This window comes from Vigna unguiculata, chromosome 10 (genome assembly GCF_037176805.1).
Source record: "Vigna unguiculata cultivar grain cowpea cultivar isolate G323 ecotype 2 chromosome 10, ASM3717680v1, whole genome shotgun sequence".
Classification (NCBI taxonomy): domain Eukaryota; kingdom Viridiplantae; phylum Streptophyta; class Magnoliopsida; order Fabales; family Fabaceae; genus Vigna; species Vigna unguiculata.
Window position 1 is genome coordinate 47,835,651 of NC_140801.1, and position 27,051 is coordinate 47,862,701.

The 27,051-nt window shown below is 29.6% G+C and overlaps 1 protein-coding gene across 5 annotated transcripts; it reads right to left on the bottom strand.

The window, feature by feature from the left end:
• LOC114166664 (uncharacterized) lies at window positions 1-27,051 on the bottom strand. Of its 5 annotated transcripts, none has more exons than XM_085667844.1 (13): window positions 26,900-27,051; window positions 23,374-23,454; window positions 23,029-23,089; window positions 14,288-17,430; window positions 13,958-14,206; window positions 13,181-13,885; window positions 11,660-12,481; window positions 10,018-10,638; window positions 4,963-5,625; window positions 3,959-4,708; window positions 1,076-2,005; window positions 705-763; window positions 1-409 (listed from the first exon to the last, which is right to left on the bottom strand). In XM_085667844.1, the coding sequence occupies exons 4-12, from the start codon at window positions 17,387-17,389 to the stop codon at window positions 722-724; spliced, it is 7,884 nt and encodes a 2,627-aa protein (XP_085523970.1). In that variant the 5' UTR covers window positions 17,390-17,430; window positions 23,029-23,089; window positions 23,374-23,454; window positions 26,900-27,051; the 3' UTR covers window positions 1-409; window positions 705-721. The 5 variants fall into 5 exon arrangements, with proteins under 5 accessions (XP_085523970.1, XP_085523969.1, XP_085523972.1 ...); XM_085667843.1 differs by having other exon boundaries at window positions 23,029-23,093; XM_085667846.1 differs by having other exon boundaries at window positions 683-763; window positions 23,029-23,093.

Here is a 27,051-nt window from a genome sequence, read left to right on the forward strand (position 1 = left end):
TACTAATAAACCACAGTGAATATTTAGTGATACAGCCTTCAATCAATATTCATGACCGTTCATCACTTTTAATCCCACACATTACATAATACAAGTAATAATGTCTTTCATCTTCAACTAGGTACAACAACACATTTTTTTTTTTTTTAAAACACAATCACACCTAACAAAATAGGGACACATTCTACTTCAACTAGGTAGAACAATACATTTTTTTTTTTTTGAAAACACAATCGCACTTAATAAAATAGGGACACATTCATCTTCAACTACGTAGAAAAACACATTTTTTTTTTCATTTTTTTTAAAACACGTAATAAAATCCGGACACATTCATCTTCATCCATTCTTGATACCTTCAATCTCCTCTTAATTACTGCAATATTGGAGTCGGCAACAGAGGCTCAACCTAGACGAATTATAAAAGCAATTACTATACTTTCATGAAAGCGATTTTAACAAGTTATAAATTTAATTATAGAAGAAGTATAAGTAGCAATGAGTGGATTTCATGCTATTCATTAGTCTCACAAAAAATAATGAGAGAAAAATATCGACTTAAATAGGTATCAATAAAACATAAGATGACACTGATATAAAAGTAATTACGTAATCATCATGTTATGCTGTGAAAAACTGCTTCTAATTGATGATCACATGAGCAAATGATAGTATCACTCAGCATAAAAAAATATTTGATGTACCTTGTTCAATATCTGAACTATTGAATAACTGAAATGATGGCGCTAGAAGCATCGGGAGCCTATTTAAAAGGAAAGCATATATACAAATTAATTTTAAGCATGATGCAACTCAAAAACACATTACGCTACAAATAATGTTCTCAATTCAAAGCACGAATCACCAGCCTTGGCTTTGTTATTGTGCTCCCCTTGGCGAATTAGTTGAATTATAATTTTGCAAGGAAAAAAGAAAATGTCTACTATTTTTTAATGAAAATAATGAATGATAGCACTTGATATATAAAGAGAAATTAAGAAGAATGCTACAAATTAGCAGTGTCCTATACTCCTAATTCTATCGAACAAAGATTAAGACGAAAAAGTATGCATACCTCTTCTTCGGAAGTTTTGTGTAGAGCAGAATTAAGAGCAGTTTCCTTTCGGGGTCTCGCATATTCTGAATAATACCACTTTATGGAATGATCTATTTTGTTGAATGCACTGAAGATTTTCATGGAGCTGCACTTGATGACGTGGACTTCCTCCAAGGATGGAAAACTTAAAGTAAAATTACCAGCGTAAAAGCACCTTAGCTCATCTAATTTTTCAAGATACAAATCTTGCAGCTGCTCAAATTTTATTTCTACCTTCTCATCAGATTCCTCCCCCTCCTTTGATATTATCTCTTCAATTGATTTACATTCTTTTATCTTCATACTTTTTAGTTCACCCAAAATTTTTGCCGTTGAAGATGTGAACAAATATGGCAGGCTATTGCAACTTTCTACCTTCAAATACATGAGTTGCGGAAATATTACCTCATCCTCCTTGGATTTCTCTGCAACAATTGCCTTCAATCCCTCACACTCTTCCAGGACTAGGTCTTCAAGTTTAACAAGATTTTTAGCTACTGAAGCTGGAAACACACTTGTAAGGCCTTTACATTCCTTGACATGTACTTCTTTTAGATGATGCATGATTAGAATCCCATGAGGATCTTCACTCCAAATATTCTCCAGGTTTGATAAGTTGGATAAACTCAATTTCTTCAGAGGAAGAGGAAGAGGAAGAGTAACTTCTGTCGTACGTTTGAGATCAAATATGGTTTTCACAGAATCACAGTTTCGAACTTCCAATGTCTCCAATTCTGGTAATAAAGGAAGTAAATGGAAGGGTAACACTGCATCTGATAAAAACTGGCAGTCCACCACAGTCATTGTGGCCAACTTACTGAAATACAAGTCTGGGATATACAGTGGGTCATGCCATATCTCTGGTAGTTTTGGTCTACTTTTGAGATCAAGTTTTTCAAGTTTTGAAATCTGCACATGCAAACAATAATTAAAAATATGAAACTAATTATTTACAAGAGTCAACGATATCTTTTAAATTACTACTCTACAAATATGAAATGCTCACTATTTGCAAGTTTCAATACTTGCAAAAAAACAAGTTAAGAATTGAGGTTTATAATTTTATTTAGTTGTCTTAACATAAAATTGGTTCAACCGTTACGGTAGGTTTAAAAATATAATAAATAAATAAAATTTATTGTTACGAATATGAAATTTTATAATTATCTTAAACTATGTTCTTTTTCCTTTCATTCTCATACTTTACGGTGACAAATAATTCATTGCTTGAATTTTGTAACAAAAAGTTAAGCATGATAATCAGTAAATTCATTTCAATTGTTGACTAAATAATGATCGTAATTCGATTTTAAATTATAGATATAGTATGTAAAATTTAATTAGAAGTCATAGAAAAATTTTGTAATAATTAAAATTACATCCACTTTTTTTTTCTGTCACCTAGACTTGCAGTATGCTACACTTAGAGTAGTTGAAAAAACCTGAAGATTAATCCAATTATGACTATTATTTGAAGAATTGTTTCGTAAGATTATATATATATATATATATATATATATATATATATATATATATATATATATAATGGCGGATCTTCACCAAAATTTTTGGGGGAGTCAAAATAATATACTTAAAATTTATATATTTAATATTTTTGTGACTAATTCAATAAAAATGAATACATAATCTAGTACATATATAATTATCAAAGAAATTATACAATCTAAAGGAATGTCTATCGTTTTTGTCATATTTTTTAACTCATGGAAATGGATTATAATTAGATTTTTCAGTTAACTTTTTTCGATGTAAATAATCATATTATCTGCAAAATATTCATCTTCCGTTTTATTAACATACATTTGATTCAAAAAATATTCACAAACTTTCATTTCATTATTATGCGATAAATAACCATATTATCATGTTTTCATCTTCACTAGTAATTTCTCTATCAATTTTAAAAAATAAATTTATTTTTTTATTTTTCTTTAATATACCTATTTAGAAAATAAGTTTAAGACTAAAAAATAATTTATCATAATCTAATCAAAAGTTGAGAGACATAATTACTAAAAAAAACTATGATAATCAAGTTACAATTAAAAATTGACTATGAAAAATCACATAGTACATTGTTTCTTCTTCTATATTAATAAAAAATTAATATACAAAAAGGTCATGAAATAAAAAAATAATACTAAATGTTAAAGAAATAGTTAACTATCAAGTGAGACAAGAGAAAGTTACCTTATTTATGATTATAGTTGACTTATTCTATTGTTATCATTTTTTAATTTTTTTTCCCATTACAGACGGTTCATTTTATCTCTATTTTTACTTTGTTTTAAATATAATATCTGTTTAAAAATGTGTCATTTTTACATTATCTTAAATTTGAATATAAATATTATAGTAGAAGAGTAATAAGAAATATTCATTATGATAAATACATAGCAATTGAAAACAAAATAAATATAATTAAAATAATTTAATTAAAAAATTATAAGGATTTAAAATTAATTAAAAATTGAAATTAAAAATAAATATAAAACAATTCAATAACTTGACAGTAATGAAAGCCTTATTTAGTAATTTTGACCTTATTTAAGAAAATACAAGTGATTTAACATACTACATCGTTTCAATTTGGATAAACTTCTCTGAAAAAAATTTTACTCGAAAACATATTCTATTTTATTTTTGTCTTTCTTACTAATAAGTTTGACAATGCAAGAAGAAAGTGAAAGTCTTAAAATATGAATATTGAGCAATACCCAATTAAAAAGTTATTTCTTGTGGATGCGTGCTACCGGATAAAATACTCAATTTCCATGGTATGAGGTAGTCAGACATGTGTTGTAAATGTTTAAGTTTAATAAAAGAATATTAAACGCGTACCTCTTTCAAAAATATCTTCCTCGTAACAGAGTTGAGATCAATAGCTTCAGACAACCTGCCTGACAATACAGTACCTGTACATAAACTCATCAGTTGGGGGCAATCTGTTACTGAAAATTCCTCTAAGGATGGGAAACTTAAACTCCCTCCGTAGAACCTTCTCAGATTTTTTAAATCATCAAGATTCAAACAACTGAGTTTCGGAAATATTATCTCATCCTCATCTGATTCCTCCTTATTAGACACTATCTCTTCAATTGATTCACAATTATTTATCTTCATTCTTTTCAGTTGATCCAAACGCTTGGCTGTTGAGGATGTGAACAAATATGATAAGCTACGACAACCTTCAACTTTCAAACATATCAGATTGGAGAAAGACACTCCTTTTTTGCATGCTACCAAGCTTTTTAAACTCTCACATTTAATGACTTCAAAGCTTTCTAAGTTTCTGACAAATGAATCAGTCCAAGAGTTCTCTAACCCAATGGAAACCAACTCTCTAAGGGACTCCAACTGTAATACTTTCAGCTTCTGTAACACATTATTACCACTTTCACAACAAAACATCTCCTTGAAGGAACCATCACACACCACAAGTTTCTCTATATTTGGAAACCGTTCTAGTATTCTATATCCAAATAAATCCGAACTCAAGAACAGAGTAAGTGCTTTTATGTTGTCTAGGAGGTTTCTCTCCAATTCTCCTCGCAAAATCATCTTCATTCCATTTTCCCCTACTGACATCCACTGTAACAACCAACAAATAAACAAGCAAAAGGAGGTTATGATAACTATAGAGCCATCTCTTTTGTATACAATGACATAAATAACCTTTCATGCCGAAAGATTCCTAATAAGTTATAATTCGTGACAAATTTGTACGTGAAATTTTCATATTTTAATTTTCACACTATTTCGTACTACTCATGGAATAATGACAAACAATTAAAGAAACTGTTAATTTACAGTCGAAGAGGAAGTGATAAAACAATAGTGCATACCGTTTCAGTACCGACTTGATTCTCGGTATGCGATTCAAGATCTGTAAAAATGTCACCGTACGGTGAGCTGTAGTAAAAATACTTGAACTTGGGCAAACGCTTAAGTTTCAATGATTTCACAAAGGGACAGCAAACCGTAAGCTCTAGCTTTGTTCTTGGATCTATATTATCGTCTCCAAAAATAGTCATCAATCCTTTACAGTCTTTCACTTCTAGATTTTCAAGTTTCAGAATATATTTGTCTTTTGATGCTGGAAACACACTTCTAAGGCCTTCACATTCCTCAACACAAACTTCTTGTAAATGGTGCAGGCTAAGAATTACTTGAGGATCTTCATTCCAAACAATCTTTAGATTTGGCAGCTTGGATAAAACCAATTTCTTCAGAGAAAAAGGAAGTGTTGATCTCACAGATGCCACCTCTCTGTCTTGTGTTGTACATTTGATATCAAAGATGGTTTTGACAGAATCACAGTTTCGAACTACCAACGTTTCCAAATTAGTTAAGAAAGGAAGCAAATTGAATGGTAGCAGTACATCGGTTAAAAACTTGCAACCATCCAGAGTTAGAGATTCTAAGAGACAGAAGTAGGAGTTTGGAATGGACCGTGAGCCAAGACATATCTCTTGTATATCTCCCTCACTCAAATTTGATGTACTCTCCTGCAAAAGAAATTAGATTTAGATTTTCATTTTCATCCAAATTATTTGAATTTTTAACTTTTGAGAAAACATCTTTCATGATTACGAAAATGAGGAAAACATAAAAATAGGAAAGAAAAGAAAGCAAATCAAAAGTAAAATAACAACGAGGAGTTACAAAATTAAGATTATAGAAAGCATCATACTGTATAGAACAAAGAATATGTCTTTTTATCGATTAACAGGTAAGTTTTTTATGAAAAGAAATTGAAGTACTAATTTCATTTGTAGGTATGATGATAAGATTTGCAATAGAACTAAAAATGTTTAAAATGATGTAGGAGAATGCTAACACCTAATGTTATTACAGGACCTTCCAAACTATTTCAATAAGTTTGTCAAGTAGGTTCTGGAATTATCTTAAAGTCTTCGAGCTTATTAGTAAGTTTCCAAGCTTGAAGTTTATGATACAAAACTCTTAAAATATAATGGAAACCTCTTGTTTTAGTCATGAAGTAAAAAGGTCTTTAGGTGGAGTATTCCATGTGTAAGTCCTTGTTTTACGCTGTATTTGTTTCCAGCAACGGAAAGTGAACAAGCGCGGATTTGACTTCAAAGTTCGAAAATCAATAATCATTTACACGAACAACAATGTAAGTCTTTTATCGAAAACTTTCATGATGCGACGATTTAGTCTTTGTTCTTTTGAACGCATCTACCGTTCAAAAGGAACGAAAATTGAGACATAAAGGATGAGCACCATATTCTCTTTAAGATGATGTAAGAAAATGAGAGGGGTGATGATGGAACAATAAGATTGTTAAAAAATTTCATCTTATTATTATTAAAGAAATTATAAGATAGTGGATAAATAATTACCACTTTATCTTCGTTGTATTTACTGTTGTACTTACTTTTTACTTTTTCCTATCCTCTTCATCATTTTTTTCACATGTCCATATGCTATCCTTCTTTCTTCTTTACGTGAACAGTAAAACATAATAGGCTGCTGGGAACTGATGCATCAAATTTTTAGATAATTTAGTTTATTAATATTTACCAATTTTATTTTTTTAACAAATTAATATATGTAATTTTAGTTTTAATTTATTAAAAAAATTACATAAAAAATTTATTATTAATAAACGTCTAAAAATCTAAAAATTAAGAATATATAAACAATATATAATTGTATAAAATTTAAAGAAAAGAAAATAATTTTTTAAAAATCCGTTACCTATATTATTAACAAACACAATCAAATTAAAAAAATATGTTCATATCAAATAAACCGAAAATTTTATACTTAAAAGACTACTATTAAAAAAAACATAAATAAATTATTTCCCATATAAACATTAAATTATTTTCCATTAAATTGTTTATAAATATATCTTTTATTATTTCAGACAATTAATAAAAATTAAATAAATTATTCTAAATTATTTATATAACATTTTATATTACTTTTAACATTAGAAATATTTGATAATCTCATTTTTTTATCTTCTAAAAGTTTTTTTAATATGTCACATCACTCAGTTCAATTATAAATTTTCACAAATTTTATTCGCTAATCCATTCTAAAATCACTTCCTAATCCCTTAGAAAGAACAACATCAACTTGACTCTCTAATCCTTTCTATCTCTTCCTTTCCCTCCCTTCTAATCTTTCTTCTAAAAAGAACATAACCTTAAACGATAACAATGATTTCTAAATCTTTACATACTTTTCTTTTGAATTACAAAATCTTTTTCTGAATCCAAACACCATCCCACTCACATCCAAATCCACTCAAATTTACTCTTCCAAATTCATCCTCTCATTCAAACAAAACCTTAGTGGTGAAGGATAAAGATCTTTAGGTAGAGTATACCACGTGAAAATCCTCTCCATGATGGATGGAGAAGCACTTATTTATATTCGTTTAACTATAACGGTGGGGTCTAGCTCCTATTTTTTCACTCTTAATTACATTGTGATTGTTTCTTTCCCAAAGTGATGGTGTGAATGAGATATAGTTAATTGTCTAGGTTAATATATCATTTATATTTATTAATTATCACGAGTTGTTATTGTTCTGGTCAAGAAACACGGCTAACGATTACTCAAAAGCATTTAAAAGTGATCTCCTTTTTTTCCCTCTTCCAAATTACCATTTTATTTTTTTTCTTCAAAACTCCCGACTTCCTATCACTCCTAAAATTCTAAAAACCTCTGGTTTACCTCCATAAAACATTCATTGATTTCTCTGATTTATTATTCGACCCCTAGCTTACTCCTTTATTATTATTATCAAATCTACCGACACTTCCCTATCAGCCAATCAACATTTTTCCAACCTCTAGATCTATGTTAAGCCTATCTTCCAATCGACATTTTTCATATCCCTCATTGAGTATTGAGCTTATCGAGTCAATTGATATTTTTCATATCTCCAAATCGATATTGGACCTATCCGTCTAATCGACATTTTTCCTATTTCCAAATCGATATAGGACATATCAGTCCAATCGACATATTTCCTATCTCCAAGTTAGTATTGGACTTATCGATCCAATCGATATTGAGACTACCACCACACAATCCCCTTAATCGTAGTATCGCATAACGTAAAGTTAAAAGTCATTTAAAGCAAATCTAATTAATTATTGACACGACCAACATTTGGCTTATTGACTTAATCAACATAGGACCTAGCACGAGGAAACCCTAAACTTACCATCACACAGTCCCATTAGCCTTTAGTGTCTCAAACCTAAGGTTAAAAGAAACAAGTATAAATCTCATTTAAATCTAATGTCACATTCACACTTGGACCATTTAGAATAATACTTGATAATCTTTTAGGATGATATTTGATCATCACAATTAGATACACAATTAAGTATCTTATACCATAATTATTATCTTATAATTGATTATACAAGTAATTATTTATTTTGTTATATGTGATAAAGTCTCTTAACATGCGGTTTATTATTTCTAATGCACACGTTATCAGTTACTAATATCTTGATATTAACGATGTGATATATGATAACTTGTAATAAATAAGGTTAATAACAAGAATATACTTATCGTAGAAAGATTAGGGGTGGCAAACGGGCCAGCCCGGCCCGTTTTGGCCCGGCCCGTATGTAGCCCGTCAAAAAACGGGCCGGGACGGGCCAGCCCGTCAAATAGAAACGGGCCAATAATCACAACCCGTCCCGTATAGGACGGGCTAACGGGCCGGGCCGGGCTGGCCCGTCTAGTTTTTTTTTTAATTTTTTTTAATTTTTTTAATTAGTTTTTAAATTTTTAAATTTGTTTTATTTTTTAAATTTGTTTATATATACATATAAATTATTATTAAAGTCATATTTAATCAAATAAAATATTATTTTAAATTTTAATTGATTAGTTAATGTTTTTAATTAGATAAGTTAAAATAATTATTAAAGTTACATATTCAATTATTCAATTATAACTAATAATTCAAACTTAATTTGTAGGTGTTAGATGATTTAAATTACAATACTATTATATATTTCTACATTTAAAATATATAATCTAAAAAGTTAATCTTTTTAATTATTTTTATTTTATTTTATTTTTTTAAAACGGGCCAACGGGCCAGGACGGGCCAGCCCGTACTTTGGCCCGTCAAGTTGACGGGCTGGACGGGACGGGCCAGAACGGGCTGACTGGTTGAAATCTTCAACCCAGCCCGTTCCTTTTAGCACGGGTTGACGGGCTGGCCCGTTGGGCCCAGCCCGTTTTGCCACCCCTAAGAAAGATTCACTTATAGTCAATCTTAAATTACATCAACACCCTCGATTCCATGTGATACTTGAATTTTAGTAAGAAAGAATCTATTTATATTAAGTGTAAAAGATATTTAAATTACATTTCTAATAACTTATTGCAGAACAGAAATTTAATCAATTTAATCATCTGATTTCTTTATATTATTTTAGTGAGAATGTATATCAAATTTCATATAGTTTAAATTTTATAGATATGTTATCAAATAATGAATATTTAGATATTATGTGATACCTTAAAATTAAGTTACATAATAAAATTTTCAATGATATCAAAATTTTATTTAATTGATATAATTAGTAAAATAAAATTCGGATCTATTAAATTGACATTTTGTGAAAAATTATAAAATGTGTAATTTGTCCATATATGTATATTAATCATATATTTACTTTTTCAGTGGATGAGTGAAAGCATAAAATTGGATAAAACAAGAGCATATATCTTTGTTTATGTATTGTCATTCTTATATCTTTGTTTATCCACGTAGTGGCACTGTTATTTATATAAAGAGATATAGATTTTATAAAAGAAATGAATAAGAGTAAGAATGGATAGTGTGCATATATAAAGTAATTTTGAATGGTGTGAGAAAGAATGACCTGTTGTTTGGAGCAGTGGATAGAGTATTTGAGGGATGGCAAATCCTCCAGCCTCAATGTGGTGAGAGAAGGAAACGCAGAGTGTTGTGTTGTTCCTTCTCCAACTTTTTCATCCTTCCCAAATATCTCTCTCAATTCCTTACAATATGCTACCTTAAGCACTTGAAGTCTGGTGAGATCTCTGGTGGCCAAGGATGCTGGAAACAAACTTTTAAGACGCTCACAATCATAAACATACATTATCTCTAGCCCTTGAAGGCCCATAATTCCCTCCGGATCCTTCTCCCATACATGCTCCAGATTTGGTAGATCATATAGATACAACCTTTTCAGACGGAATATTGGAGAAGCTTTTGTTATCACCCTGTTCTCATCATTCATATTAAATATGATCTCTGCTGCTTTGCAACTGTATACTTGTAAATCTTCCAAATTGGGAAAGCAAGAAAGCAAATGAGATGGAATTACATGCACTACAGTATGACATCTCCATACTCCCAAGCTTTTCAAATACCCAAAGCTGTTTTGCTGCACCCAACAACTGGCTTGCCATAGTTGCTCCATAATAAATTTATTAGTATCATAGTCAAGCCACAGTGACTCGGTATATGCGAAACTGAGCTGTAAATCAGACAAATTATTAAATTACTTCTCTACCTTTCAAATACAATCATACTTTTTTTATCAAATTACTATGTAAATATTTTGTTGATATTAATTAAATTTAATATACTCACTACTCTAACAAAACTATTATTATAAAATAAAATAAATAGTAATACTATTTCTTTATATTTTTAGACAAGTATAATGTAAAACTATAAATTTACTAAAAATTTATATATCCAGAAATAAGTTTATTAATTCAAAACTTCTCATAGTGATAACAATGAAATATATATAACTAAAGTTATTAGAAGTGTTATATTACAATTATTTAAGATTTTTTTAATTCTTTTAAATGTAAAATTAAAATTTCTGACTAACTACCGTGCCAGATTGTGTTATTTTTATGTAAAAAACATAAATTTTAATATATAAAACCTATTGATCTATACCGATATATATACTTGAATTTCTCTTATTTTTTCACTTTTGGTTTTAAAGTTATCGTTTTATTTAAATTCAATCAAATTTTTAAATTTAAATGTTTTGTTATTTAACTATTTTTTAAATTAAATAAATAAAAATCATTTACTAAATAAATAATAATTAAACTATAAAAATTATTTATTTATTTATTTATTTTTATAATTATAATTTTATTATTTTTGTTATCAGAACATTTTCACTAGTTAATTATAATGGAAATTTTTTAACCGTGTTGTGAAAATCACTTAGTATATGTGAAAATACGACACGTTGTTCAGGGCGTATTTTTGTTTAAATGGAAATTATAACATTGGATGCTTTTTCAGAAAATTAATATTAAACTAAATACTTAAAAAAAACAGATCTAATTTAATAAATAGATAAAATGACTAAAAAATATAATCTTAAAAAAAAATCAACATACTTCCATTTAAAGCTTTTATGGGAAAAACATGTATTTGTAATATTCATGTGTTTTTTATTTTTTTCCATATAAGAAAAGTTCATAAAATTAGGAGAAATAATATTAAATAAATGAAAAAGTGAGTACCTTATCATGGAAAACTTTTTGTATGGTGTCATTCAAGTCACCTTCCCACTGCCATTTGGCTTTTTTATCTCCCTCCACACCAAATACTTCTTTCAACTTTGGTGCTATTAATCCTCTTTCACTGAATTTCTCCATTTTCGGACAAGTTCTTACTATCAATATTTCCAGTAATGGAAATTCGAATTCACAGTTCTTGTAACCGCAAAAACTTGTCATGTTCATTAGCCCCACAAGTTCTATAGAAATCAATTTGCTGAATACAATTTTGATCCCTTTGCCTTCTTCACTTCCGTCGTTGCTTACTATTTGCTCTACTTGACGACAGTCGATTACCTTCATGGTCTTAAGTTGAACCATGGTTTTGGCCGTGGAGGATGCCACTAAATTCTTTAATCCATCACATCTCTTCAGTTTCAAACATGTCAAGTAACTCAAAGATACAGAGGAAGGACCTAAATTGCTCAAATTGTCGCAATCTTTTAATCTCAAAAGCTCCAGCCTCTCTAGAACTTGGTCTCGTTCAAATCCTAGATCCTTTAACTTTGAGGAACAAATAAGCAATTGCTTCAACTGTAATACAACTCCCAATCTGTCGTGCTGCCAATTGTTTGTACTTCGCAGTGTCTCTAACGATTCAGAATAAGAGGAAGTCAATTTTAACTTTTCTAGATTTGGCATTTTGTACAGAAACGGATATAAAAGATCTGGACGCTGGACTGAACTCAAGATAATAAGCTCTTTTAAATTCTGCATTTGGTACTTCGAAAACCAATTTTGAGCTTCCTCGAAGTCAGTTTCCATATACTCCAAGTTAGGGAATACCTACACAATAAAAGTAAATAGTAATAAGAATGAATTAAATGCCTCCGGCACGCCCTCTTCAAATTTGTTTGATTTTAGGCCTTTTTAATTATTTTATAGTTTTCTTTGAAGATATGTTTAAAACATTATTTTATAAAACGTTCAGAATTTCAACTTATATTAATTAAAAACTAATGTTTGAGAGTAAAATCAATTATGTGTGTGCATATATATGTAATCATTATTGACTTACAGTAATATGCTTCAATAAAAAAAATATTAAACAAGAAACACTTGCGTAAATATATAGATTTGACCATAAAGCCTTTACTACAAATTACTTATCATTTTTATACGAAGTACAAACTTCTTATTATTACAATAATAACAAATCAAATATTTTTAATAACACTAAAAATGAAAACTTTAATGAAAATAATAACTAATAATATGAATAAAATTTAAGAATGAAAATAAAGTAGCATTCCTTTATTTCTTTTTAAAACTAAATAATCCTAAATTTCAATTTTTAACTTAATTTATCTTTTATTTTACTCAACCATACACAATCATTAATTTTATTTTGGTTTTCATATATTTTTTTTTGTTTGTAATTTTTTACATATTTTTCATTACATTTCTTTTATTCTCTGGCATATCATAAAAGTTTGATTGAACTTTTTGGTTATGAAACTCGGATAAAGATGGAATATTGCTTACCGCTTCAGTCGAGAAAACAAACTTTTCATCACTTGTTTCTTGTGGAAATGTTTTAAGCTTCGTACACTTGCCCATACTCAATTCCTTCAACTTTGGGCACTTTATTGGATGTCTCCCCTTGTAGAATTGCTTCATGGTTGGAAGTCCGTACAATCTCACAAATGTTAGTTCAGGAAACTCTAATGGATCATTATCAGCTTCTGATGTATCTTTATTTGAAACAATTTCCATCATCCTCTCACAATACAATACTGACATGCGTTCAAGCTTTGGTACATCTTTTGCCACAGAAGCTGGAAACAAATTCCTTAGTTCATCACAATAACTTACATCTATAGTCCGAAGTTTTTTAAAGTTGAGAATTCCATCTGGATCTTTGCTCCACAATTCCTTCAACTTTGGGAGTTCTTCTAGAAGAATAACTTGCAAATTTGTGGCTATCCCACCAGATGCATCTATTTCTTGAGAATCATTGATTTCAAAAATCTCTTTCACAGATTTGCACTTAGAAACTTTCAAGTTAATCAAGCTTTCAAACCATCCTTCCATGTGACTCGGAAAAATCTTGTCCAATTCATTGCATTCTTCAATGCTAACAGAAATGAGACTAGAAAAGGAATCAATACCCACTTCAGTTTGCCACATATCTGTTAACCTCTTCATTTTGCTAAGGTGGATTTCCTCCAGCTTAGGGAAGACACAAACCTTCATTTTAATGAAAACAAACCATTATTACATATAAAAGATAAACAAAAAACTATTTATACCAATACATACCTTGTTTGCACTAATTCCTTCAATCTTAAAAATCTTTTCCATTTTAAGACACCCACTTATGACAAGGATTTTCAACTTCTTCAAACTGCTAGCCATAGGTAATGAACATAGATGTGTCAATTTATCACAATCTTTCACAACTAACTTTATCAAGTTTTGAAAGTAGAAACTTGATAAGTGTTGGTCGCTCCATATCTTACGAATGTTGAGTGAGGATAAATTCAAGTTCTCTAAGTTTGGAACTTCAACCTGTAAACACATACACAATTAATATGTTTACAACAAATGAGCTAATTATTTAAATAGTATGAAAAATATGTATTGTCATACTGGTTCACCAAAAAGAGGAGGCGCATTGTCACTATGGCAATCTTGTTCAGCAGAAATTTCTGTGTGACTCCTATTTGTAGTTTGAGCCTCTGTCGAATGTGGCCAGCAAGATCTCTCCACTTTGGTATAAAAACAAGTAAATGATGGTAATGATTGGAGTGTCAAAGTTCGTAATTTGAGAAACTCAACCTTACCATAATCCTGTGGTATTTGAAGGATCTCCTTTAAAGATTCACATTCACAAACCTCACCACAATCCGGTGGTATTTGAAGGATCTCCTTTAAAGATCCACATTCACAAACATCAATCATTTCTAAACTAGCTAGAAATTTCTTCATGTTAGAATTACATTTAAAAATCTCACTTGTTCCTGTGCTAGCAGAGATTTTAATTGCGCAGAAGGAGAAGAGATTTTCCAATCGGTAACACATCTCAACCTTGATGGTTTTTAATTTGGCAAATGATTCAAGTGTAATAGGACCGCGACATATCATCTTTAAGTTCATCATGTTGTAGAGGCATAGAGATTTCAAATTGGGAAAAATGTTCACACAATTAGACAAATCTGTTGAATTGACATATTCGACATCATTGTTATTTATGATGGATAAGTGTTTCAAATTCTGAAATCCGTCTATATTCAACTCGTTAACAACTTTTTGAACACATACCTTTCCCAACAACAAACTTTGTGCTGTTTTAAACAACAATTTTATGCCTTGATGGGAGTGCATATCAATGTCGTCCTTCAACTGCAATGCCAATACTTTGAGTTCTTCATATTTACTGGGCATCCTAAATTCTCCAACAGAAAACATTTCAAAGTCCCCAATTTCAATCTTGTAATCTTTTAACCCGTCAAAGAATAAGTGATTGGGCAAAATTGAAACACACGGGATGCTTAAGTCCACCACTTTTAACTGATGCAAATTCTTTAGCTCAAAAAGAAATGAATTATGACCTTTGTTTTCCCCTTTTTCCACCAACATTTTGATCAAGCTTTTTCTTATATACAACTCTTCCAAACATGTCAAATTAGAAAAAAGATCAGGTGGAATAATCTTCAGTTTGAAACAATCGTTGATGTCTAACATACGCAACTTATCCAAGTATCGTAACTCAACTGGCAAATTTTTAAGTTGAGATCCAGAAAAACTGAGAATTCTTAATTTTTTAAACATTCTAAGTACCGATAAATTGCAATCCAAAATGCACCGCTCCAAACAAAGCATTCTGAGGTTCAATAGGTCTTTAATTGAATATGGTAAGCTTGACAGATGAAAACCAGTCAATATTAAAACTAACAAGTTTTTCATGCTGCTAAAAAATCTCTGAGGTATTTCCAAAGACGGATCAATAGTTTCTATTTGCAAAAATTGAAGTTGAGGACAATTTATGACCTGAGGAAACCCATCTGTAATGTAACTATTGCATATAGAAATAGAAATGCATTTTTCAAGATCTGGCCAATAATCTAGTTTTCCATCTCTAAAAGCAAAAACATTGTGATCCATGAGTGCATTACTTAAAGCATCATCTCGAACCATATGAGACATATGGAAATGAATATTAGGATTTTCGTACGACACCAAACCCAAGTTTTTCAGCTCTTGGATCGATTCATTTATTTTTTCACGAGCTGCATTAAGGGAAGAGACCCCTTCAAATATACCTAATCCAAAGCAATATTTCACCAAGTCATTAACCAGGGGTAGGTGACCCATTTGAGCACAAAGCAAGTAAATGAACTTGAGTTCCTTAGTTTTTGGAAGGTCATCTATTTTCTTATGAGGAGTCTTCAAAGACTTTTGCCATTCAACCAAACCTTGCTTTTTAAATTTTTCCAGTGTAGGTTCGCTTTCTGACTCAATCCAGTTTTTAAATGCCATTGCAAATGTAAATATTCTCATGGGTAACCCTGTACAATAGTTCTGGATTTCTTCTTTAGGCATAGACATTTTATTACCTCCTCCAGTCACCTTCTCAAACAACATCAAGGCATCATTACCATCTAATTCCTTTAAACAAAAATTTGACTCAACATCAACCACATCACGAAATACATTCTTATCACGTGAAGAAAGCAAAACTTTGCATCCCTTATAATCACCAAGAAAATTTCCTTTTTTTAGAACTTTTGCCCTAGTACCCTGTGTGCCGCCGCTAGTATCCTGTTTGCTGCCTGCAGTTTCCTTTTTGGAGTCAGGATTTGGGTTAGTACCCTGGTTACTTGACATTATGCTTAACTCATTCTTCTTTCTTAAATCATAATCAAGATCAACCGGAATCCCTAACCTATTCAAGTCTAATCTTTCATGAAGGTTATCCAAGATTATAAGGATGCTCACATTTTCTGTCTTTAACCATCTCCTTAGATAATCAGCTCTTACATTCTCACTTTCTCCTACTAATGGCAATCCTAACACGTGTGCAATATCTGCTTGAATTGTGAGTGGATTGGGATTTACAGTTACATCTATTTCAGCCACCCTATCAAACAACCCCTCATCTTTAGCTTTATTAGCAATTTTTTTTATTAAAGTGCTCTTACCCATCCCTTGTGCTCCATGGAGTCCAATAATTTTCATATTGGGATCTTTAAGTTTTCTCATTATGTCTTGCATAATGGATTTTCTACTATCAAATTCAATGTAGCCAGAATAAGACGAAGTGAGATCAAAAGATGTTACATTCTCTGCATGGGAAACTTGGTCATCCTTAGGGCACTCATCTTTTAGCCTCAAAGCCTCCGGTTCCATCTTCTTTGCTTGTCTGCCCAGTTTGTGTCTATAGTAAGGAAATAAATAATATAAACCCCTTGTCTTCTTGTGACCTGCATTATTCATGTACTTCTCAACCCTAATCTCAAATTCACCCACTTCCTCAAACCATTCTTCAACCCTATCTTCAACAATGTCACCCTTTCTTTTAGCTTCACCACGTTGACGATCTAACCTCTCTTTTTCTTCTCCAAGGCGCTTAACTCTCTTATTTAGTTCCTTAAAATTTTTCGTGTAACAAAAAATGTAGGTCAACTGATTAATACCATGATCCCGCACAAACTCAATTACTGGATCAAATATTTTCAACACAGTATCCATACTTTGAACTTCTTTTTCTGGTACCCTCCTCAACTACATCTCTTTGCCAACGAAACACATAGTGGAAACAGATCAGTCAAGTGATTACAAAAGAAAAGTAAAATATATTTTATTAAATAAAAATTACAAGTACATTTGCATATATTCAATCAAGCAACCACGGTTTACAAAACAAAAAAGCATGGGAAATTTAAAACAGTAAGATATTAAACTTTGAATATATATATATATATATATATATATATATATATATATATATATATATATATATATATATATATATATATATATATATATATATATATATATATATAGTGATTTATCATTCAATAATTGACAGAAAAACCGATTTACTTCAATGAATTTCAAGTTTTTATCTAAAAAAGATAATTTTTAATTTTCCCCTCTTTAAAAAAAAGTTAAATAAAAAAGGGGTTCCCACCTTGGATAGGGAACTATGCGAGTGACCTACCTAATCTTATTGTAGAAATTTTCAGAATCAATGATTAAACCATGCAAACTAAAAATGCTTTTTCTTGTATAAAGGAAGGGATTACCCGGTCCATTTCTATATCGGTCATGATATATATAATAATTCGAGCACCCTTTTCAAATGCATATCGGTCATGATATATATATATATAAACAAAGCCAAATACTAGCTAAGACAATTGTTAGTATTTGCTTTAAGAAATACATTGGACCCTCTTTTTAATAAAATTGATGGTTTTGATATCATTGCAACCTTCCAAGCAAATCGTAATTTGCAGAGCACATATTGCTACCCCCAGGGCTGAATTGATCACCATGTCATTGGAGAGTAAATGGTTAAATTCGTCCTTGAAAATGCAAGATAGTAAGTTAACTCATTAGCTGATGAACAATAAGAACGTTCATGTTTGACCAATGGTAATTAGTATACCAAACTTTACACCAAGGCTATCAAAATTAACATTCCTATCTGTTAGATAATCTTAAATTAATAATTAGGTTGTTTTATTTTAAACATAAGTGCAGTATCTTTAAAATAATAGATTTGGGTAGTTTGTTTTTATTAGATTGTTGAAATATCGGATAGTTTAGATTGCTGAAATATTGGGTTGTTCTATTATATTCGGCTAGTGATTATGGTGGTTATTTATATGTTGTACACGACTATTTTAAAAGCCAATCACAGTTCAATAAAAAAACAGTGAGTGTTGCGCATCTAATTATTTTGTCTAGTGTGCGTGACTTGAGTTTAACAAAGTGGTACCAGAGCTCTTGTGCTCTGAAACCGTGTGAGAAAAATAGTGTGTACTTGAGTGCTTCAAAAAAATAAAAGGAGTAGTGACAAAAGTTGTTAATAATATGACCGTGCCATTATGATAATTGGTGTTTATGAATGAAGTCCCTTGTGGGATCTTAAGACATATGGAATATAGTGGAAAGTGGATACCAAGAATATGTGGAAGACGAAAACCAGACGGAGGTGCCGATTGCCGCATTGAGAAAGACGTGAGTGAAAGATAAATAAGTTTTGTACTCATTGTATAATGTGGTGGACGAGTTAGGTATCAAGAAGATTTTCAAAAAAAAGGAAGATTCTCAAAAGGAGCGACTGCGTCAGACAAGTTCGGCTACAAACCCTCGTAGGAGAATTTGAATGCTTGAAGATGAAGAACAAAGAGCATAAATATCGAGGGGTCAAATGACTTTTCAATCCTCTCTGTGTCTCATTTAATTTTGACACAATTTTGTAATAATTAAAATCTTTTTTTAATCATTTTTTATAAAATTAAAACTAATTAAGTATAAATATTTTTACAAAACTAAGTATTGATATCTATATTAAAATTTAGTAGTAAAAGTCATTTTATTAAGTCATTTTTAATAAAAAAAAATATTAGTATAACATTCATACAAATAAAAAATTTGGTTTAAAATTAGTGAGAGACAATATTCTTTTATTTTGAAAAAAAAAAGAGTAATAATTAAAATAACATGGGTTAATAATATACAACAATATAATATGTTAAAAAATCATTTTTAATAAAAAATATTAGTATAATATTTATACAAATAATAAATTTTGTTTGAAATTGGAGAGAAACAACATAAATATCAGTACTTAATTTTATAAAAATATTTATACTTAATTAGTTTTAATTTTATAAAATATGAATTAAAAAATATTTTAATTATTAAAAAAAATTGGGACAAAATTGAATCATAGACATATAAGTAGTGGCTAAATTGAATTAAAAAGACATAAATGGAGACTAAATTGAAATCCATACAATGATATTTGATGAGTGACACTGACACATGTCATTGCCTTGCCACTGACAATGCTAGTGTCACACTAGGGAACTGCTAGATTCCATTCAAACTTCACCTACTCAAAGGAAATTGTTTCACTCTTTAGTAGCTTTCTGCTGATTGGCAATCACAATGTATTCTCATTCCTAATTAGAATATTAAATGTATCTTCTCAGTCTACCTACTACATAAACAATATATGATCTAGAAGGACTCATCAAAAGCAGTAAGCTCCCAATTATATAGGCATATTGAGGTTGAGAAATATACTTTTCTCTATTTTTCGTAATGTCATAAGGGATATTCACTCATTTATAATTTCTAAATTTCCTAAGTTTCTCAAGAATAGTTTTCAGATAGTAATACTATCACTTTTCCTTATGATTCGAACTTTTTAAATCATATTGGCTTCACCTAAACACTTATATCTCAAAATAAGATTCTTATACAATTTAGTTTTATAAATTATCTCATTGCATATATCAATCATGAGAGGTGAAAAACCATCACAAATAATTTTTTTTAATGGGATTAGATTCACTAGGGTTGAGGAAAATTCTCTCTAATAATTAAGTAATATCATCCTAAACATTAAAAATGAATTAATAGCCTTTAATTTGGAGTTAGATGGGATAACATTACCTTACATCCCACACAATGTCCACGTGGCACTTAAGTGCCTGATCATGACTAGAGTCAAACCATATCTACCCTACAAGTATCCATCTCCGTTGAGGGTCTATGGCAACTTCATTCTCAAGATCATAGCCAACTCCATTTCTATTTACAAAAGGATCTATGTTTAAGACAGCCAGGACTCTTAAGTCAGGGGAAGATGGAAAACCATAAAATTAAAGGAAAATATATCAGTATTCAAGGTAGAGAAAGACAAAGAATAGCTTGAAGGTACATGAGTGGTACGTTGTTGTAGGCATATCAATATGGTTCTTGTAGACTTTTAACTTGGGGGCATAGGAATTCATGTTCAGGCTTCCAGCGTTAACCACATTCTTCTTGCTCTGCATCAAGTCAAGGGTGGAATTCCCTCTTACACGTTGCTTGCATACGTTGTTATAATATAATAGATATTAATGTAGTGCAGTGGTGGGGTTGCATAAATTGAGTAAGGGGAATATAATATTAGGGACTATGCCTATGCTAATCATTATTACAACTATGATTAAGAATATGGAGTATTATAAGAAAGCAGGTGGGATAACGAAACAGACCAAGCAGTAGGAGAATTGGTTATGCAGTCACTGATTACAGAAGCAGAATTGGTTGCTGTTATTGGCATGTACAGTTTTAGGTGTGTTGGTAAAGATACATATCTATGGTCTTTTAGTTAGTGATCATAATATTGATATAGATCGTGATCATTTGTTTTGTCGGACTTGATTGTTGAAGTAATGATGGTAAGCTAATGTATTAAGTGATATATGTTCTTTTTTATAAGGTTTAGAACACTTCTCAAATGTTTTTTTTTAATTTTATTTTATTTTTTTTCATAAAAAAAATTTCATTTCTCTTTACTAATTCGGCATATGACGGAATAAGATTCTTAAAGGGTTTTTTGTATTTCAGGATCTCTTTGACCAGAAAATTGTAAAATAAGGTGTGTTGATTTTTTTTTTTTTTAATTGGATCAAGTCATTATGGAGGAGGACAACATTCAGGGTGAAGTCGTCCTTCCCAGACCGGTTTTGCTTTTGTTTTTTTTAAGTAATGTCGTTGTTTTTAGAACGACTTTTGTTTAATTGAAAAGTGAAATCGTATTCTAACATGACGACTTCATTTTTTTTTTTTTTACTTTTCAGTTTTAAATATTTTTAATTTCTTTTTTCAAATTTTTCACTTTTTTAAATATTTCAGATTTTTTTTCTTTTTTTTAATTTAAGGGTTTTGATTATTTTGATTATGTTTTTTTATTTTTCAGTTTTGATTATTTTTTCTTTTTAATTTTTCAGTTTTCGTTATTTGTCCCTTTTTTTGTGTTTAATTTATCAGTTATTAATGTTTTTTGAATTTGTTATTATTCTTACATTAATTGGAAACCGGTCTCGCAGAGGACGGTTTTGTTTTCATTAAATAGAAACCGGTCCTGGCGCATACGATTTTGATGGTTTCATTAAATAGAAATTGGTCTTGGTGCGTACAGTTTTATTAGGAAATCGGTCCTTATCATCACGGTTTTGCCATGAAAGTAAAAAATAATCAAAATTCATTATTTATGAAAAAAAAATTGAAAAAGTGAAGTTATCATGTATGTGGACGACTTCACTTTTTTCAATAGCACAAACTATCCTTCTAGAAGATGACATTGTTTTTTTTAAAAAAAAAATAAAGAAACTGGTGGGATGGACAACGACTTCATCTCCAATCTTGTCCTTCACACTAACGACTTAACCTATTTTGAAAAAAAAAAAAAAGGAATTTTCTTTAAACATAGAAACCATAGGACTTCTACTTTTCTTTAAACATAGAAAACCCAAGGAGTTTCTTCCTTCGTCTTCTCATATAGGGGTTAAGGCATCCTACTCCTCTCACTCTCGGTTGTATCCTTTGCCCTGCCAGTACTATCGGCGGCGACGCCGACCATTATCGGAAGCTCGTCGATGCAGCTGCAAGTCGTCCAGCTTACAAAATGTTCCTCTAATAATAATTAGATCTTTAGTATCAAATTTTGGAACACCTTAATTACGTTTTTCCAATGGCGCCCTGCAGTCCTGTGATACCGTCCAGTGTCCTATCAGCATACAACCCCTGATTTGACTTCGTTAGGCCACCTAATCTTCTAATCCAAATCATTTTATCTTCTCTTTAGTGAAAAATTAGTGTTTGGTTCGAAATAGACCTTATAAATAGAAGATTGGATGATTGTAACGCAATTAATCAAGTATCACAAAAAAGCTCAAATCAAACCGCTTAAATATCATAACACAATACAATTTATAATCATCTCAGTCAACCAAATGTCAGTGGCAAAACAAATCAAACATCAAAACCCACTTGATATCAAAATCAAACAAGTGTAATCAGTAATCATACACATTTAAGACAAATTCAACACACATAATTTCAGTAAGCAAGAAAAAGACTAGTTTCTCATACCATCAATGGACAATTCAAAATTCTAAGACTACCCAAGTCACCTTCAAACTCGCAATAAAGCTCTACCTCGATATATAGACAACGTAAAAATGATCGGACCAAACAGAAAAGGGTTACTGGTTAATAAAGAATGAAAATAAAGACTCTAGAAATAAATGCAAACCAAGAAGATCACATACATTGCCCAAAACTATTTGGATATCGAAAGAGTTGAAATTTTAACTTACCCGAAAGAATGTTTTGTTCAGTTAGATTTGAAAAGGGTCTTGCTGCGATCACATCTCCGACCTCTCTTCATAAAGATGATGGAATGAGAGTGAGAAGCTAAATAAAGAAGATGGAGGTTGTAGAGGAGAATGAATTTGGAAAGGAAGCTTTGTGTTGCTTTTAAGGTTGAAACTTTTGAGTTAAGAAAAAAAAAACAGTTTTTTACTGTGTTAAAACTTCAAGTTATTATTTGGTAACTTCATAATATTTGCATACGTAATATCTTTGTATGGCTCAAATTTCTAAAAAACCGAAATAAAAAATGATAGATTGATACTTATATTTATATAAGCTACAAAAGGCACCTCTGTTATTGAATTGGATGACCTTAAGATGCTATTATTGCCTTTGCTTGCCACGGTTCCAAATCGTTACACAGAGCAACACTGCAACAGAATACTGATAGCATGTGAGAAAGAGAAGAGAATTAACAGAAATGATTCCCACCAGCTTTCTTCGATTGAGTTAAAAGACATATTTCACGCACTTTTTTGAGAAAGTTTCAGTATAGCGTGTGAGCATCGAGAAATAATCTTTTCGTTGATCGATGCATTTTATCCATTTGTAATAAAAGATTGTGTTAATAATTAATCTAATAGAGGGCTGTCTTTTTTATGCTATAATATCTTTTTGGAACATCATACTCAACTTGTTTGAAACATTTGTAGCCTTAAAAATAATTATACGTCAGTTATTAAATAAGAAGAAAGTATAAAATGAAGAATTTTAAACTACAGTTATTTAGTTAAAATGAATAAAGAGCATAAAAAAATCCATTATGTCAACTATTGTCACGTGCTTAACCCAGGTATTGCTTTTGTCATGTTCCCTTCTTTATATTTAGCTATAAATACTTATTTGGTACCCAAACTTTTTCGGAAAGTTCAATGTGGTACCCGAACTTTAGGAATATTCAATTTGATACCACAATTTTCTAAAGAGGTTCAATTTGGTTCTCTCCGTTAAGTTGGAGTTAACACCGTGTCCGTACAGGACACGTGTCAAGCCATGAAATTTTTATTTTTTTTTAATTTTTTTTTTCAAAAAATTTTAAAAACTGCCACGTGTCAGTTTATCATCGTGCCACGTGGCAGCTTACAAGCATGACACGTGGCAGTGTAATAGTTGTTTTCAATTTAGTACCCCAATTTAAATTTTTGGTTCAATTTAGTACCCAAAATTTTTAAAATAATCCAATTTCGTCCTTTCCTATTTGAGACCAAATTAGTAAATAAGCTTAATTATAATTTATATAAACATGTTAAAATAATTGTTTTGAATTTATACATCAAATCACTACACCTAAATATTCAAATTATTTTATTTTTTACAAGTGTAAAAAATTTCATGTATAAAAAATTACAAAGGTTAAAATGAAAAAAATAAAATAATTTAAGTATTTAGGTGAAATGATTTGATGTATATATATTATAAAAAGTATATATAGGTTGTAATTAAGCTCATTTACTAATTTGGTCTCAAATGGAAGATGACGAAATTGAATGATTTTAAAAAATTGGGGTACTAAATTGGACCAAAAATTTAAATTGGGGTACTAAATTGAAAACAACTATTACACTGCCACGTGTCATGCTTGTAAGCTGCCACGTGGCACGATGATAAACTGACACGTGGCAGTTTTTTAAATTTTTTGAAAAAAAAAAATTATTTTTGAAAAAAAAAATTATTTTTTGAAAAAAAAAATTATTTTTTGAAAAAAAAAATTATTTTTTGAAAAAAAAATTAATTTTTTGAAAAAAAATTAAAAAAAAATAAAAATTTCATGACTTGACACGTGTCCTGTACGGACACGGTGTTAACTCCAACTTAACGGAGAGGACCAAATTGAACCTCTTTAGAAAATTGGGGTACTAAATTGAACATTTCTAAAGTTCGGGTACCACATTGAACTTTCCGAAAAAGTTTGAGTACCAAATAAGTATTTATACCTTATATTTAAAAATAATTAAGGAACTTTGTTCTCCTTTCAAGATAAAATTATATTCTAACTTTTCACATGAGGACATGTTAGAGATAGCTGACACCAGGCAAGGTTCTAGGGTAGATTTAAAATAAATTTATAAAATGATATCTTTTATTTAAAATTTATTTTTAAATTTTTTATGCAAAATTATTTATTAAATTGTTATAATTAATTTTATTTAACATTTATTTTTAAAAGTAAATAATAAAAATAATTCATTTAATTTTTTTAAGACATTTTTGACCCACCTATATTTTTTAATTTATTTTTCTTAACTTTTTTTATAAATTTATTTATAGTTTTTTTTTTTTGCGATGCAAATCCTTAATTCTTCTCTTCTTTTTTATTTTTGAATAGCTTGATTCAAAAAATTTAGTTCATATATATATATATATATATATATATATAATAAAAATTTGTAATATATAAAATATTGTTAAAGATAAGTCTACTAAAGATAAATATATAAAATAAATGAGTTAAAACAATAAAAACCTGGTTTTGGATGTTAAGAAAGTAAACTCGATAGTAAAGTTGTAGTATCTTATAGTTTCAAGTTTCTTTCTCCTTCTAAAGTCTCAACTTTTATACAAATCTGCAAAATTTATTTTAGGATTAATCATCAATAAAAATAATTAAGAAAAATTATTGTTCTCAACTCAATAATAAATCTTATTTTCCTAAACTTATCTTTTTACATAAAACCCAACTTTAAGCTATGCTCCTATTAATCTATTATCTATCAAAAGACAAACACTAATTTAATTAATAGTTTTGTAAAAAATTTACAATTTCTTGTCAATATATATATGCAAAAAAGTTCTCGAAACTCATAAATCAAAAAGTACCAAAAATTAAAAATTAGACAAAATAAAGACATTTTTAATTCTAGTACAAATTCAAAACATAATAAAAACAACAACACAAATAGAAAGAAAAATCATACTAATAAAATATGAGGATGCAAAAATTGGTATACACAAGTAATATGAGATTCAAGAAATGTAATCTGCCAAAACTAAGAAGACTCCTAGAAGATAAGAAAATAGAATTCAAATTGATTATAAGAGAATAAAAATAACTAATAGTTATCTATCTCATAAACAAAATTTTAATTTACAAAATAAATATTTCAACTCATTAATTATCATTTTTAATATCAATAAAATTAAGAGATACTAATAATTATTTAATTAAATTTTATTCTCAAACATAAATTTATAATCAATTTAATAGGACTATATTAGTAATAAAATATTTTTTTGAGGTATTTTTTTCTTAAACACAATTTTATAATTATTGTTTTGTTGTGTGTTGCTTAGATTATCAGATTTACACACTGTATAAATATGTTTGTGTGTATTGATTTGAGTAGAAACAGACTCTTGTATGGCATATATGTATAAATGTGATCTTGTCATATTTTGGGTTAACAAAGGTCATAATAAGACTTCACTTTTTAATTTTTGTTTAGAAGAGTGATTTTATTTGTGTGATATTTTATTTTTTTTAAAATAAAGTATTTATTTGTGTATTAGTTATTGCTAATAAAAAGAAAGTGTAACAAAATATTTTGAAAAAACTAAAATAAAAAATACATATTTGGTAATCCCTAAAAGATTTACTTAAAATTTTGTAAAAGTAAAAAGCAAAATATTATATAAATCTAAATCAAATTCAAATATGTATCTGGAAATATGAGCAAAGTTGTGGTATATGATAGATAAACCAAACATACTTTGGTGCCTAATATGCTTCGCTTAGATGAAGAAATGAACAAGATATTACTAAGACAGTGAGAAACCTGAACTTCAAATTCAAAGTATGAAGTTTCCATAAGTGTTTACCTGAGCACACACTACGAAGGCAACTAAAGCAGCTCTAAAGAAAGTTTCAAAAAGAGCTCTCAGAATGGAAGAAAAAGAATTCTGCAGTATTCTTTCTCCTGCAATCACTTCATTCACTTCAAAACATACCAATAATAATGCAGCTGAGAGAA